Source organism: Ovis aries, chromosome 5, assembly GCF_016772045.2.
Source record: "Ovis aries strain OAR_USU_Benz2616 breed Rambouillet chromosome 5, ARS-UI_Ramb_v3.0, whole genome shotgun sequence".
Taxonomy (NCBI): Eukaryota; Metazoa; Chordata; class Mammalia; order Artiodactyla; family Bovidae; genus Ovis; species Ovis aries.
In genome coordinates, this window is record NC_056058.1 from 24,309,374 (window position 1) to 24,324,090 (window position 14,717).

At 41.5% G+C, this 14,717-nt stretch overlaps 1 protein-coding gene across 2 annotated transcripts in view; it reads right to left on the reverse strand.

The window, feature by feature from the left end:
- Positions 1-14,717, reverse strand: part of MEGF10 (multiple EGF like domains 10) — a 184,901-nt gene that overhangs the window by 27,307 nt on the left and 142,877 nt on the right. For both annotated transcript variants that reach the window (XM_042250276.2, XM_027969975.3), the window contains 3 exons: positions 14,091-14,211; positions 13,140-13,303; positions 10,230-10,332 (listed from right to left, as the gene is read on the reverse strand). In XM_042250276.2, the coding sequence (XP_042106210.1) occupies positions 10,230-10,332; positions 13,140-13,303; positions 14,091-14,211 (388 nt within the window). The remainder of the gene's footprint in view (positions 1-10,229; positions 10,333-13,139; positions 13,304-14,090; positions 14,212-14,717) is intronic.

Consider the following 14,717-nt stretch of genomic DNA (forward strand, 5'->3'; position numbering starts at 1 on the left):
CCATATCAAACCTGAGTTATCATGGGCAGCAGTGAGCAGGGATGATCCAAAACTTAAAATCCACGTATACACAGCAGTTCATCATCATATACTGTATCATATATCATAACATTAAAATAATCCCAGGACTATTCTCTATAGCATCATGAAGGAGAAGGAATAAAACATCTTTGTTATACTGATTTTTCTTTCTTAGGAGGAGAAAGCAAAGAAGCCCAAGGGCTCTGTCTATTGAAGGCAAAATTTATCAAAAATACTATATGATTTAGCCATCAGTGCCTTCCTCCCTTCCCCATTCTTTATTTTTTATAGAAAAGTAGGCAAAGCATAGAAAGATAAAGTAAGAAAAAGGTGGTTAAATAATTTTACATAAAGAAAATCTTCCCCTGGAGCAAACAAACAAAATTTTTAAATATTTTGAAAATACATTATGCAAGACAGAAAGATATACTAATCTGTGCCGCCAAAGTCCTCTTTAAACATTTAATCCAGCACAGGCAGGATATCACAAATGATCTTACTCATAGCTGTTATCTAAGTGATTGATTATTGAGAACCCATAAGCAGGTATTTAACTCTTAGTCTGGAAACAGAGAAACTTTAGAGTCAGTCACCAGTGAACAAATACCTGAAAGAAACACAGAGAAAATCCAAAGTTGCAAAAAATAAAACCAGGTTTTATTTCAGATAAATGGAAGTCTCCTTTGTAAATTCGTATTCGAAATACCATAGGGGCCTCTTTCTTGTAAGTCACAGTACTTCACAACTCAAAGAAATGCTCTCTGTATTGAGAGGCAATGAGTTCTAATTAGGAGGGAACCAGCGACTGCTGGCCTCCGACCAAGGGAAAACATGGTAAGCAGCAGCCCACTCCCACTCTGACGTTTCCAGAATGAGAATTCTGCTTGCACTAAGGAGGCTGACAAGTCCATGTTTTGTATTACAGTTTTTGCTCTTAAATTGATTAGGAGAAAAGTTACCATGGCCTGAACCTTAATACAGAAGCAGTTCCAAACCCTAACGTGAACACTGTTAATTGGTGGCCAGTCATTTCTACCGAAATAACTCTACTTTTCACTCTTCCTGGTTTTCTCCATCTGAAAGTCTTCCTCGTGGTAAAGGCCGTTAAGCAGGCATGAAAAAGCACAGGCCTCATTGTGTCTCGCTGGAATTGACAACAGACTGCTATTTCAGCCTGGACTGCTGGCTGAAGAAAGGCGAGCAGGCCTGTCAGAAGCCAACTGGGGTTTAAGTGTTCCCCATAGAATAAAATGCAGAATTCTGGTCTACTATGATTTTTTTCCCCTTGAGCTCACAAATATTTGATCTCTCTTGCAAATCTCTTTTGAAAAACTGAGATGGGACTGCAAATGCTCTATTCTCTAAGCACGCTAAAACAGTCCCAAAGTCTAAGCTAGTGTTCTGACTCACAATTACTAGGCAGACGCAGCAAATGGACTAAGGACCAAACCACTTAGAAAGAGGCTGCAAATCTAAAGTTTGTTTTGCAAACTTGAAAGAAGTACCCACAAAGGTAACCTGTTTCTTTCTCTAATTCAAGTTCAGGTTCCGATCATGAGCCAGGACTCCTGTGTTACAGCAGGTAAAATGAGACACTTGTCTCATAGAGACCCAGACAGCCCTGGCCATTTTGGTCTGGAGTTACCTAGGCAAATCCCACTTAGGATTTTAGAGAAGTGGAAGCTGAGTGAATATTTGGATAATCTGAAAATCACCCTGAAAATTAATCCTGAGTTTTGACACTGTTTTTTGGGGGGTAGGAGTTTGAGGGAGGTAGAGATATAGCCATTTACATGGTTTAGTTTATCAGCTACTTAACAGGTTTTTACATGACATTTCATAAAGTGCAGTTAAAATGGAACGGAATACACTCTACATCAAAAAGTATATGCTGCTTTTCCACATTAGAGATTATCATGATTTACATATTAATTAGCACATTCTCAATTAGAGCATGTTCAGAAAAATAACTCCAGGGCAGATTGGCAAATCAGAATAAAGGGATCCTTTTTTTATACCTATTTCCTCCTCCGTAATAAGTTTGTCCAGCTGGTTAGCATAACAATCAGTTAAAATCAACTTTATCAAGGTAATTTTCATAGATGTAACAAGGCCCCTGATATAGCAAGGAGATCCATAGCAAAGATAAGCTTTTTTTCTCATAATTTACCCATCATTTCATTTCTGAAGAATCAGGTAATTCTAGAGATCACCTATCAAGACTTCTTTCTCTAATCACGTGAGTATATTTCAACAGAATCAAGCTCACATTTAAATAATTTATTTTAGGGCCGCAAAGAAGTCTTTTTTTGGCAAGTAAATTTTAACAATTCTATTACCAACTCCCCCTGAAAATTCAATTCCTTTTCTTTTTCTCTATCACTAGTAACAATCAGTCATCATTTTGCAGATATTAATGCCAAGTCTATTTGGAGACAAACATAAGGCACGTCTCAGTCAGGTGGCAACTCCAGGAAAAAGGCATGAAGCTGTCTTTTCCCCTCTTGCTTCACCTTTTTCTCCTGTTGCTATGCATCCCTTTCAGACCTCTGTGCCCTTCTGTCATCTTTTGCTTCATCTTATAGTCAGAAAGGGATAAGATAAATTTATTATTACTGAGGGGTTATCACCTTTAGAAAATTAGTATTTTAGAAAGCATACCTGTTAGGAGCCCAAGAAATAAATCACTGTGAAATTTAAATCTGAAAGGCTAACTGAAATTCAGGAAGTAGCCCTGGGATAAGTGCTTTTCTAGGTCACAGTTAGTGTATGGACAATGATGTGCCCTCCATATTAGGCTAACCCTAAAGTGAAACTTTCTCCAGGATAGGGAATTGTAAGTTTGCTTTAACTATTTTGTGGGGTAAGGTAGGCGGCTGGGTGTTGTGTGTGAGTGTCTGTTTTATGCCTTACTTATTTCCACTGATTTCATCTTACTCTTTGCCAACCTTGCTGGAGTCCTATAAGACACCTTTTTGTTTCCTTGTTTCAAAGACAGAAAAGAGAATTCAGCTCAATAAAGATTGAAGGGGTCTAGACACTGCTGGCTTGCTAATGACAGGTTCTCTAAGAAAGACCTCCAACTCTAGAGTGAGAATGGCCCTAGGAGAGACATATCCAATCCTGTCTGGAGATCATGATCAGGGAAGGAAGTAGCTTGTGAAGGTGGAGGAGGGTCCCAGGCTAATAGCATGGTGGTGCAAGGCTCAGGCCCTAAGAAGATGTGTCTATCCTTCAGAAGTCAAGTGTTGGCGACAGCTGAAATTGGTGCTGGGAAAAGCAAGAAAGACAGTGAGGCAGCCAAGCAGTGGTCACAAAAGGAAGAGTCAAGGATGCCATTCTACGGAGTATGAGATTCCTCCTGAGTTAACAGTGAAAAAAATGGCAAGGTCTTGAACTAAATCAATGGCACCTGAGGGAGATGAATTCCAGAGAAGTACGGAAGAGAATGCAGAGGAAAGACCACTCTCCAGTCCATACTCCATCCAGGGTAATATAAGAATTCTCACAGCCCCATGAGAGTTGGTGCCTACTATTGTCACTGCAGTGCCCAGTACATGAAGGATGCTAAATGTCTTTTGAATGAGTCAATAAGCACAGCTCCTCTTTCCAACATAATATTCAGGACCATTTTCTAATTGGATGGAGCAACCATACCATTCTTTGTTTCTCTGAAGAAGATATGAGAAGGACATTCCAACCAGGAAGCCCAACATGTTAATATTCTGTATATCTAAACTGAGGACCCTTGCTAGCTAAGGGAGTGGAAATGTCTGCCTTCCTTATCTGGGGCAAGACAGACTTTCATTAGCTCAGGTCTGTGATTTTAAATGTTAGTCCAGATTATAAAGCAACCGGAGATCTAAAGGATATCTTGAGGAAATTCCTTTGGAATGTTTATCAAAGTACAGATAGAGGCTTTAATATGAGTTACTCCGGGAAACAATTTCCTACACTATTTGGAAGAAGGGACAAAACAGAAAGGGTATATCTTTAAATTTGTAGGATTCTCTGGTTCAATGCAAGTATTTTTTCCTGATAAATGTTCTAACACTGATAAGGAGATCTGTGAGGGACTGCTTTTGCCAGGACCAAGGACAAAGAGCTCTTTGATAGCCCTCAAGAGTTGCTAGGCAATGGCTGAGTGATCGTGATAAACTTCAGCTAAGCAGCTCTAAAGAAATGCTCATGCATTTAATGCATGATGCATTATGCCTGCGGCCTTCACGTGAAATCAGCATTCACTAGGCATTTGTGATTATGTGAACGCAGTAAATAAATCATTTGGGGTGTTATTATTTCCCCCTCTCAGAGATCTAACCCAAACTCCTGGTCTTGCTTAATTGTTTATATTCCTTATGCCACTATTGCAATATTTGGGCATCAGTGAATGAAGGAAATGATTTCAATTCGATATCCTGTTCCCAAGCAACCAACTACTAACTATCTATTACAGTGAAGAGTGTGATTTGTTAATAATCACTGGGTTTGGTGATTATAGGAGAGAGGAATCGAAGACACTCAGCAACTGAATACTTGGTCATAACGCTGTCTCTGCTTTTCTAATCCTCTGGACACCCAAGGCATACAGTGGTACAGACAAGCAACTCCCCGGCGTATCGACCTCTGCCCGCCCAGTGCCTTCCCTGGGAGCTATAAGCACCTTCCTGCCACCAGGAGCCGGTACCACCTCATCTTCCTGCTCCCAGCACCAAACACCGCAGTTGCATACAAGGTGGAGACACTCCGCAAACGGTCGTTAAATCAAAGTTTTCTCTTTGTATACTATTCATGTAAATGTTAAAGGTCCATTAAAAAGGATCTGCTGTTGGTCACCAGGTTGAAAACTATCTTCATAAGTAAGTAATGTAAATCGGAGATGTTTGCATTTGCAGTGGCAACAGCAAACACCAGAAATCATGGTCTGCCTTAGTCTGGACCCAGATAAAAGCAAACAGGACAGGATGCCGGGCAGACTGGTGAAGCTAGAAGCTTGGCTTTTTCTGCAGCCTCTCTTTTAGGAAGGTGAGTGCCTCCCTTCACCCTCACTTTAGGGACCCCAAGTTTTGCTTTTAAGTTACTGCCTCTCCCAAGCCCACAGACACGTAACAAAGCATATGCTACATTTTCCCACTCCCCTGTCCACCCCCAATACTTTGAAGGGTCAACTAATGAGTCATTCATTTGCTTACTATGACAATTCAGGCGTCACAGATCAGTACCTGGAGTTGCAGCTCCCTTACTCAGCTGGTCAGAGTTGGTGTGGGTAGAGCCACTTAGAAAGATATCTCTATGCTTCTTCTAGTCTTCTGCCACTGGCTATGAGGCTTTCTGTAGCAGAAATGTTCCCCTGGACTTCAACTTCTTCAATCATTAGAATAGCAAGGTAGAGCAGAGGCCAGCTCACAGATGGGTAATGGCTACTACAATTACTGGGGTTCCTTTTCAAGTAACAGACAAAGCCACCAAGTAAGGCTCTGCAGGTTGCACACTGCACAAAGGCCTTTGGCTAAAGGGCTAAGTCAGAGCATAAATCTAGCTTGTTGCTTTCTACGACCAAGAAGCACACTCTGAGGCATTTCAAACCTTTTCTAAATTTATACAAAAGGTACTTTATGGGCTGGCAGTGGCTCCATCCTTCTCACCCACCCTCCAGACTGTCATTCAGTAGGTCTGAAGTGGGGCCAAGAATATACAAGTTAGAGGAGCTCCCAGTTGACAGTGATCTTAGCCAGGGTTGGGAACCAGGCTGGAGGCTACTTATCCTCCCAGACAGCTGGAAAGAGACCTTGATTAGCTGTAACACTCAGCAAAGAGGTGATCTAGCTGACTGAAGTCAGAGAGGAAAGGAAGGAGAGAAGAACAGTGGCATGTTTCTAGTGTTTTGGGGAAGTAGTTTACAAAGCATATCACTCCACTACTCTGGAAACACACATACACGTACACATAGACCTAATTATATTTCTGGAATTTCAGGATAATGATTTTGAAAAGTCATCTCATTTATGTGTGTGTGTGTGTGTGTGTGTGTGTGTGTGTGCGTGTGTAACAGAGGTGTGGGAGACGAAGCCCAGGACACAAGGATGTTTCATTCTTCTCTTTCTCTCTCTTTTTTTTTTTTTTTTTTTTTACTGCAATCTGCCTCTGTTTGATAAAGTAACCTATTGGCTAAACACATCAATAAATTAAGGTTTTAATTAACAGCATATAATAAAAGTGTATGTCTCTTCTTTTAAAAAATGGTACATTTCTTTTGGAAATAGTATCTAGGATGTCAGACGCAACTTTTGGTTAGTATTTATGGCAGTACATTTTGAAGACTTATTTTATGACTAGGTAAAATGGGACAATCAATTATAGTATAAATAAATAAGAGTCTCATTTCCTTTAAGAGAAAAAAAAGACCGTCAAACATTAGAAAAGAGAATGAAGTTACAAAGGTGGTGAATGAGCACCTTGGTGAGACAGCAAGCTGACTTCCTCTCTATAGCACGTTAGAGCCTGACTCCCTCAGTGTTGGTATATCCATTTCTTTGTAAGGAGGGATAAAGCTCTTCTGACCCTTTGTTTTTTCAATCTCCACACTCCTAGGCCAGATCCATCTCTCCTCAGTGTCCTCAGCAGCCGAGCACTGTTGGTGTCTCTACAGATCAAATCTCGATAATTTGGTCAAGGGAAGAGTCCAGGTTTCCAAGTTAGATTTCACTGATTCTTTCTCAAAGCCCTTGCTTTTATCCCCCATATTTGCTACTCTCTTTAGCAATTCTCTACATATCACCGAGAGCAAATTCCACAGCAAAGAGAAAGGAAAGAGAATCACTTGCTTTCCTGAATTGAGGTTATTTATTTTGCCCCAAACCTGATATCTAAATGAAAAGCAAAGTTTTTTTTATTTCAAAATGTCCATATGAAGTACTCATTCAAAATAAGTTTGTGATGAAAAATGATACGTCTACCCAATGTTGACAATGAAATAATACAGAGTCTACTTTTCTTTTAGAAAAACAAGGCAATCCTTGACCCAATTGTAGGGTGTTTTTCAAAACTTCAGCAATTTTCTTTTCCTGTATACACATTTGCTTATACAAGTATGTTCTGTGAGTGTGGGGGATGACCTCTCTAAACAATGTCTCCCGGCAGCCTTAGATTCTTAACAGACCAAGAGTCCACACAGAAGACCCAGAGAAGTAAGACCCTGGAGCCAGGAAGCAAAGAGATGGTGAGCAACAAGTGATAGAACAATGAAGCAGCAAAACTTCCTCCCTTTGGAGAAGCAGACCAGTCACAGATGGACAGAGGATTACAAGATTATGCCGTGTGACAAAGCCCCTGCATTCCTGCAGGAGCTCCACAGGTCTAAGGCCAGATGGGATCATTTGTCTTACCCCATGACCCAGACTATGGAATGCAACTGACACATTTTCTGGCTGGCTTCAGGCCAAATCATATCTCCTGCTTTTCTCATGTATACAACAGCATGCTTTTCACAAGCTGGTTCTAAACCGTCAAAGCAGGTGTATACTTGATCAATGACTGGTGGGTCCAGGAACATGTCACACTTCCTCTACATTCATAAGACAAAAGTAGCCTTGGTGGAGTATGGCCCAAAACAAATGATGTGGCTTCTCTATTAGAAAAGCCCTGAATACGCCAGGGGGTTAAAAACGCTATTTGCTTCACTGTGGTCATTGAGAACTTAGTAGTGGTCACTCCATTTGAGAACTTCAGGAACCCTTGCAAAGTCACAAAATCTGGTTTAATTCCTATGTATTAATAGTTTTAACATGTAGTAACTGAGAACCAAGTAGAAACATGGGAAAGTGGAATTTCATACTGTAGAGTCAGAGTTATCTCAGTCTTTGCAAGTCAAGGAGGAACTGGAGGACTGTGGAGTCTGTGTTTCAGTGGGTAGCTCCTAGTGACAGAAAATAAAGTCTATTACACAAGCCTTGACTTGTTCCGAAGGTAGCTCTCAGAAACTAGAAATCAAACACAAGAAGTTTGTTTCAGTTTGTCAGAAGCCTAAGAAGCTCTCAACAAATTGCAAAGAGCTGAGAGACACCACTCCAGAGGTTACTGATGGCATCCTTATTTTCAAAGATCTGAAGACTTAATATTGTTAAGTTGGCACTATTCCTGTCATGGATATATAGACTCAATTCTCTTTAAATTTCCACCCTGTTTCTTTGCAGGAATTAACATGCTGATCCAGAAACACAAAGGGAAATTCAAGCAACCCAGGCTAGCCAAACAATCTTGAAAAAGACCAAAGTTGAAAGACTCACACTTTCCAATTTTAAAATTTTCTACAAAGTTACAGCAATCAAAACAGTATGTTACTTACATAAGGATAGACATATTTGTCAATGGAATAAAACTGACAACCCAGAAATAAATAAGTCACATTTATGGTCAACTGATTTCTGACAAGGTTATCAAGACAATACAGTAGGGGGAAGAAGGCTCTTCTCATCAAATGGTGCTGGGACAGCAGGATTTTGACATAAACAATGGATGAATTTGGACCCTTATGCACACCATATGCCAAAACAAACTCAAAATGTATCAAAGACTTAAATGTAAAAGCTAAAATTATAAAACTCTAAGAAGAATACAGAGGCATAAATCTCCTTTATCTAGGACTAGGCAATGATTTCTTAGACACCAAAAGTACAAGCAACAAAAGAAAAAGTAGATAAACTGAACTTTATAAATATAAAACCTTTTTGGTGGCAAAAGACATCATCAAGAAAGTTACAAATAACTCACAGAGGAAAAATATTTGTAACTCACATATATGAAAAGGTCATAGAGCTAGGGGACAAAGAAACATTACAACTCAATAATAATACGACGGATCCAAGTTAAAAAACGAGCAAAGTATCTGAAGACATTTCTACAAACAAGATACACAGACGGCCTATGAACACATGAAAAGACGCTCAACATCATTACTTATTGAGGGAATGGAAATCAAGAACACAATGACATAAGATTTCACACCCACCAGGATGGCTGTAATCAAAAATGATGGATAAATAACAAGTGTGGTGGGAAGTGGAAATCGCATACATTGCTGGTAGGAATGCAAAATGGTGCAGATGCTTTGGAAAACAAGTGTAGTAGTTCTTGAAAAGGTTAAGCTTAGAGTTACCATACAACCCAGCAATTTCACTCCTAAGTATAGACCAAAAATATATACATCCACACAAAAATTGTACATGAATAACAGCATTTTTCATAATATCCAATTAAGGTGGAAACAATTCCAATATTTATCAATGGACGAATGGGTAAATAAAATGCGGTCTATCCAAGCAATGGAATATTATTTGGCAGTCAAAAGGAATGAAGTACTGATATACACTCCAATATGGAAGAACCTTAAAAACATACACTAACAGAAGGAACCCAGATACAAAACACCACATATAGGCAAGTTTACAGAAACAGAAAGTGGTTGCCTAGGGTAGGGCAAAGGGGGCGGGGCCGCGGATTGGGAGTAAATGAAGAATGGCTGCTAATAGGTACTAACGGGGTTTTGGGAGGGACAATGAACATTTTCTAAAATTGATAACTGTACAATTCTTTGACTATACTGAAACATATTAAATTCTACACTTTAAATAGATGAATTCTATGATATGAGAGTCTATCTAGTTACCTATCTATATACCTATCTATAAAGAAGTTGCTAGTTATCTGCACTGATAGTGAGACCTTACGTGAAGTCTCAAGAGAACTGCCATTGCATGATTCAACAAGAAGTCATCCCTGGATTATAGACTGATTGTCGTTGTTGTTCAGTCGCTAAGTCATATCTGACTCTTAGTGATCCCATGGACTGTAGCCCACCAGGCTCCTCTGTCCATCAGATTTCCCAGGCAAGAATACTGGAGTGGGTTGCCATTTCCTCCTCCAGGGTATCTTCCTGGATCAGGGATTGAACCCATGTCTCCTGCATTGACAGACAGATTCTTTACCACTGAGCCACCAGGGAAGCCCACAGATTAATTAGGCCTGGCAGTAATGTTTTGAGGGTAAAGATTTATCACCTGACTGGAGATATCACCATATTTTCTTTTTTTTGGCGGGGGGGGGTGGGGGGGGGGAGATTGACCTGTGAGTGTTTCTCTGAGGTAGCAAGGAACAGCACTAGGTACAAACTGGCATGCTTCCCATTTCAAGTAGTGGCCCGCGGCTCTCACCTGACCATCCGGGGAGGCAGCGGCAGTGACCCGTGGTGGGGTGGCAGCCATCTGCATGGCTGCAGTCACAACGCTCAGCACAGTTCAGCCCATAAGTGCCATCCTACATGGAAGACAGCGGTGAGGGATGGGAATCCCATAGCAGGCAACCTCAGCCAGCCATTTAACAAACAGCACCCTCCCCTCCAAAACACTTCTCAGCAGCATGCATTACAATCACCTCTTCCCATGTCTTCTTGGCTCCTAAAATATTGGCTACAAATAGTGTTTTCAAAACACTCAAACCTTAGTTTACGTCTAGCATACAAATGGTGAAACCAACTATGTCAGTATGCTGGTGTGCATATGTGCAAAGATAGATAAGCATGCCAATTAATTAAAAGAATATTTATCTTATTGTGAGCCATAACTCATAAAAATATTGTCTTTTTGTTCCTAAAGATTTTTAGAAAATAGTTCAGTACTCCTTGTAAGGAGTAGGGTATTTTTACCTGTAGGGTATTTTTTTTCCCCCACTGAGGTATAATTCACATACGTTACATTAGTTTCAGGGGTAAAACATAATGATTTGATATTTATATATATTGTGAAATGATTACCATAATAAGTTTAGTTAACACCCATCCCCACACACAATCCCAGAATTTTTTTTCTCCTACAGAACGTTCTATTTGTTAGTGGAAAAAGAAGACTCTGATCCACATAAAGAAGCCCTATATGTGGAATCTTAAAAAAAAAAAAAAAGTGGTACAAACCAACTTATTTACAAAACAGAAGTAGAATCACAGATGTAGAAAACAAACTTGTGGTTATCAGGGGGTAAGGGGACAGAGGAGGGATAAATTGGGAGATTAGGACTGAGAAATACATACTTCTAAATATAAACTAGATAACTAATAAGGACCTACTACTTAGCACAGGGAAATCTACTTAGCACTCTGTATATGGCAAAGAATCTAAAAAAAAAAAGAGTGGATGTATGTATATGCATAACTGGTTCACTTTGCTGTAGACCTGAAATTAACACAATGTTGTAAATTAACTATACTCCAATAACATTTTTTTTTTAAAAAGAAGCCCCCAAAATTGAAAAAAAACAACATAGTTCTAATTGAATTAAGATCATGTCCATAAGTTGCCAGTGAGATACACAGAACTATAAGGAGAAATGAATACCTTTTGTCACTTTTTCCTAATCAGCATCCTTTCTCCCATGATGACATCTGAACAGCACGAGGCATTCTGATTCAAGCTCCTAGGCAGGGGTGGACTGCATGCTGGCACACCCTCCCCACCATCCCCTCCCAGACCTTAATGTTTTCACATGCACATCCGCGTTGGTGGTCCAGCGGAGATGAGACTCTTCACGGACGTGACCATTTAGTTTGTGGGAGAGGAATGAAAGCTCCACATTTACAAGCCCTGACCCTTCATGCCAGGTCCTGAGGACCTGAAGGAGGGCATTGCAAACCTCCCACAGCACCGAGCACTAAGGACAACAGGGGCTGTGAAATTACCAACAGGGAGGCACCCAGAAGCAGCATTCAACAGGCGCCTGCATGCTCAGTCACTCAGCTGTGTCCGACTCTTTGCAACTCTATGCACTATAGCCCGCCAGGTTTCTCTGTCCATGGGATTTTCCGGGCAAGAATACTGGAGTGGGTTGCCATTTTAGTAGGTGTTAAATGACATATTTATTTGTCTAGTGATTATTAAGATAAAACATTTTTTTAAATTAAGTTCTGCTAATGTTTGCCCAGGCTTATAGGATTTAGCTTTGCCATAATATGAGCCACTAAAAACCATTTCCAGCCGTGGCTGATTTACTAATGCATCTAATAACATACCAAAAAAACAGCCAAGATGGTGTAGATTTGATTTGTCTACACCTAGACTTGCATAAGTGAAAGGTGATCTTGAAGCCCATCTCAGAGCACTGATAATCTGCTCACTGGCGGGTGACAGGAGGCAAAACTATCAAAACTGTGTGCTAGGGGTTTGGAGGGCATGGGGTAGCACCCCGGGCTCTTTAGCTGGGAAATGAGTTGCACTTAATGAGGAAGAAGCCCAGGGAGAAAAGCGCTCTGTGGAAGGGCCCCCTGGAGCTGTCCAGTTCAGGGGGTCATGGTGTCACTTCATCATCGCGTGATCCCCAGGAGGCACAGCATTCACACCACTGAGAGAATGCTTAATGGGTTGGGAGAAAATAACTGCCTAGGGAGAGAAAGCTATGGAATAGAGGGAAGGAAACTGGCCCCGTACTTTAGAGGGAGAAAGTGAAATGGACTGTTACTACAGAATGCACTGTCCATTGCCCACTCTTGTTGGCCTGCGGCAGACTCAGTACGGGGGCAGGGGCGTATCTCCAAAGTAGGTGAAGGGGAGGGAGTCGGCACTGAACCATGGAAATCTATGGAGATCTGGGTGACTCCAGAGATATTTGTGCTAAAAGACGGCTGTTTCCAAACCTTTCACCACCTCACTGAGCCCTTCTGTGACACCATCACCACCCCCCTTTCAATGCCCTGCCACTTTCCACCCCAAAGCCTGGGGGATTCCCATTATAATGGAAACACAATGTTTGGAGAGCTGACAGGCATACACTGGATGTTTGACAAATACTGATGACTGGTTGCCATGAAGAGATGGGTATATTAGAACAGAGAAAACAGGGGGAGAGGTGGGAGGAACTACGAGAGAGGGGATAAAAGGGATTCTCACAAAGCTGCCTAACCAATTTCTGCATCTTTCCCTCTTCTTACCCTGTATCCAATCTGAGTTCAAACATTTCAGTTCTTCTACAGTGACTCTAGTTTGGTTCACAGTAAGGGACTTTAAATCATGAAGTCTGCAAAAAATAAGCTAACCCTCTGCCATCGGATCCTCGCGGCCCTCCCAGCTGAGTCATACCTGGCAGGGAAATTCACATTTCTCCCCACGCCATCCAGGGGCACAGGTGCAGGTCCCATCCAGGGTGTTGCAGGCTCCGCCATTGAGGCACTGGCATGTCAAGTTGCAGCCAAAACCCCATGTGCCACTGGGGCAGCTGATGGAGCAGTCCACCCCGTGCCAGCCTGCCATGATGACAAGAGTGCCAGGGCACGTGAACAAACAAAGGCAGCACGGAGCTGGCCAGCCTCTCCCAGCCACACTTCCCTTTAAAAACATCTTGGAGGTAGGCAGCAGTGCCCCTGCCCTAGCGCGGGCAGCAGGGCTCTACCGTGCCACGTAAAGCCTTTCTCAGAACTGAACCAGAGCGCCGGCACAGCTGTCAAGTGAGAAGCACTACTGGGCTACTGGGGGAAAAGAGATCAAGTTGGGGGCACCTCACTATCTGACATGCAGTGATGCACACTGTGGGGTGTGGAGTTTTGTGCAGGTCAGGAAATAAAATATTTATATGGGAAGGAAAAGGAAAGTGCGTTTGAAAGAACATCCCCATCTTTAAAGCAGGACCCCATGAACCATGAACAGTGAGTGTCCACAGCCCTGGCTGCTGCAGAAACTATGGATAAAGATGCTCTGGCCCCCACGTACAATCGGGTGCTTGACTGCATCTCTTGTCAGGACTCCAGGCCAATCAGTTTAGGGGCACAGACACAGGTCTGCTTGCTTACTCTTCCCCAAAGCACAGAGACTCATTGATTTTGGAACTGGCAGCAGCTTCAGAGATCATCTCACGGGAGCCTCTCCCCTTGACTCTGGAAAGCAGGAGAGCCCTTCCCAGGTGAGGGTCTTTGCTGAGTCCGGGCACTGTATTTTGGCAAAGCTGGAGCTAGAATCCTGGTCAAGGTTTCTTTCCTGTGTCTTTAGGAGCTAACAGGACTGGGAATCAGATAACAGACTCATTCACCCACTCACCTGCATTGCAAGTACAAGATCCATCCACAGGAGAGCAGACAGCATCATTTTTACAGCTGCAGAGCGAGGAACAGTTTATCCCATAGGTCCCCAGAGGGCATGGGATGGAGCAGTCAATTCCCTAGACAAGCACAAATAGGAAAATGTGTGCAGCTTGACCATCTGAAATACGGCCGACACAAATATACAAAAATATATCTTGGCTGTGCTGATTATACTCTCTCATTTTAACACATTGTATTTTTTTAAATGGTTTTATAACTATTCAGATGTACAAACTGTACAGATCCAAGGACAATGCCACCTGGCCTATATTTAGGATAAAAGTATTGAATATGACCCCCAAAACCCTGCTGCCTTCATTACTTTTCCTTGGTAGCAAACACAAAATCCTCTGTCCTTGCTCATACATGTAGATATAGAAAAACAAGCTGCAGCTATAAAATTAGTCTATAAATAAACATAAATATGAACTATACATTAAATTGCAATGATTCCTAGACTGCTTTATATAATATATAATATGATCAGTAGGTACAGCAAAGAAACAGAACACATTTAGCCTGGAGCATGATTCAATTTATTATCTGACAGAGAGCATTAAACACAGAAGTTGGTCACCGAAGG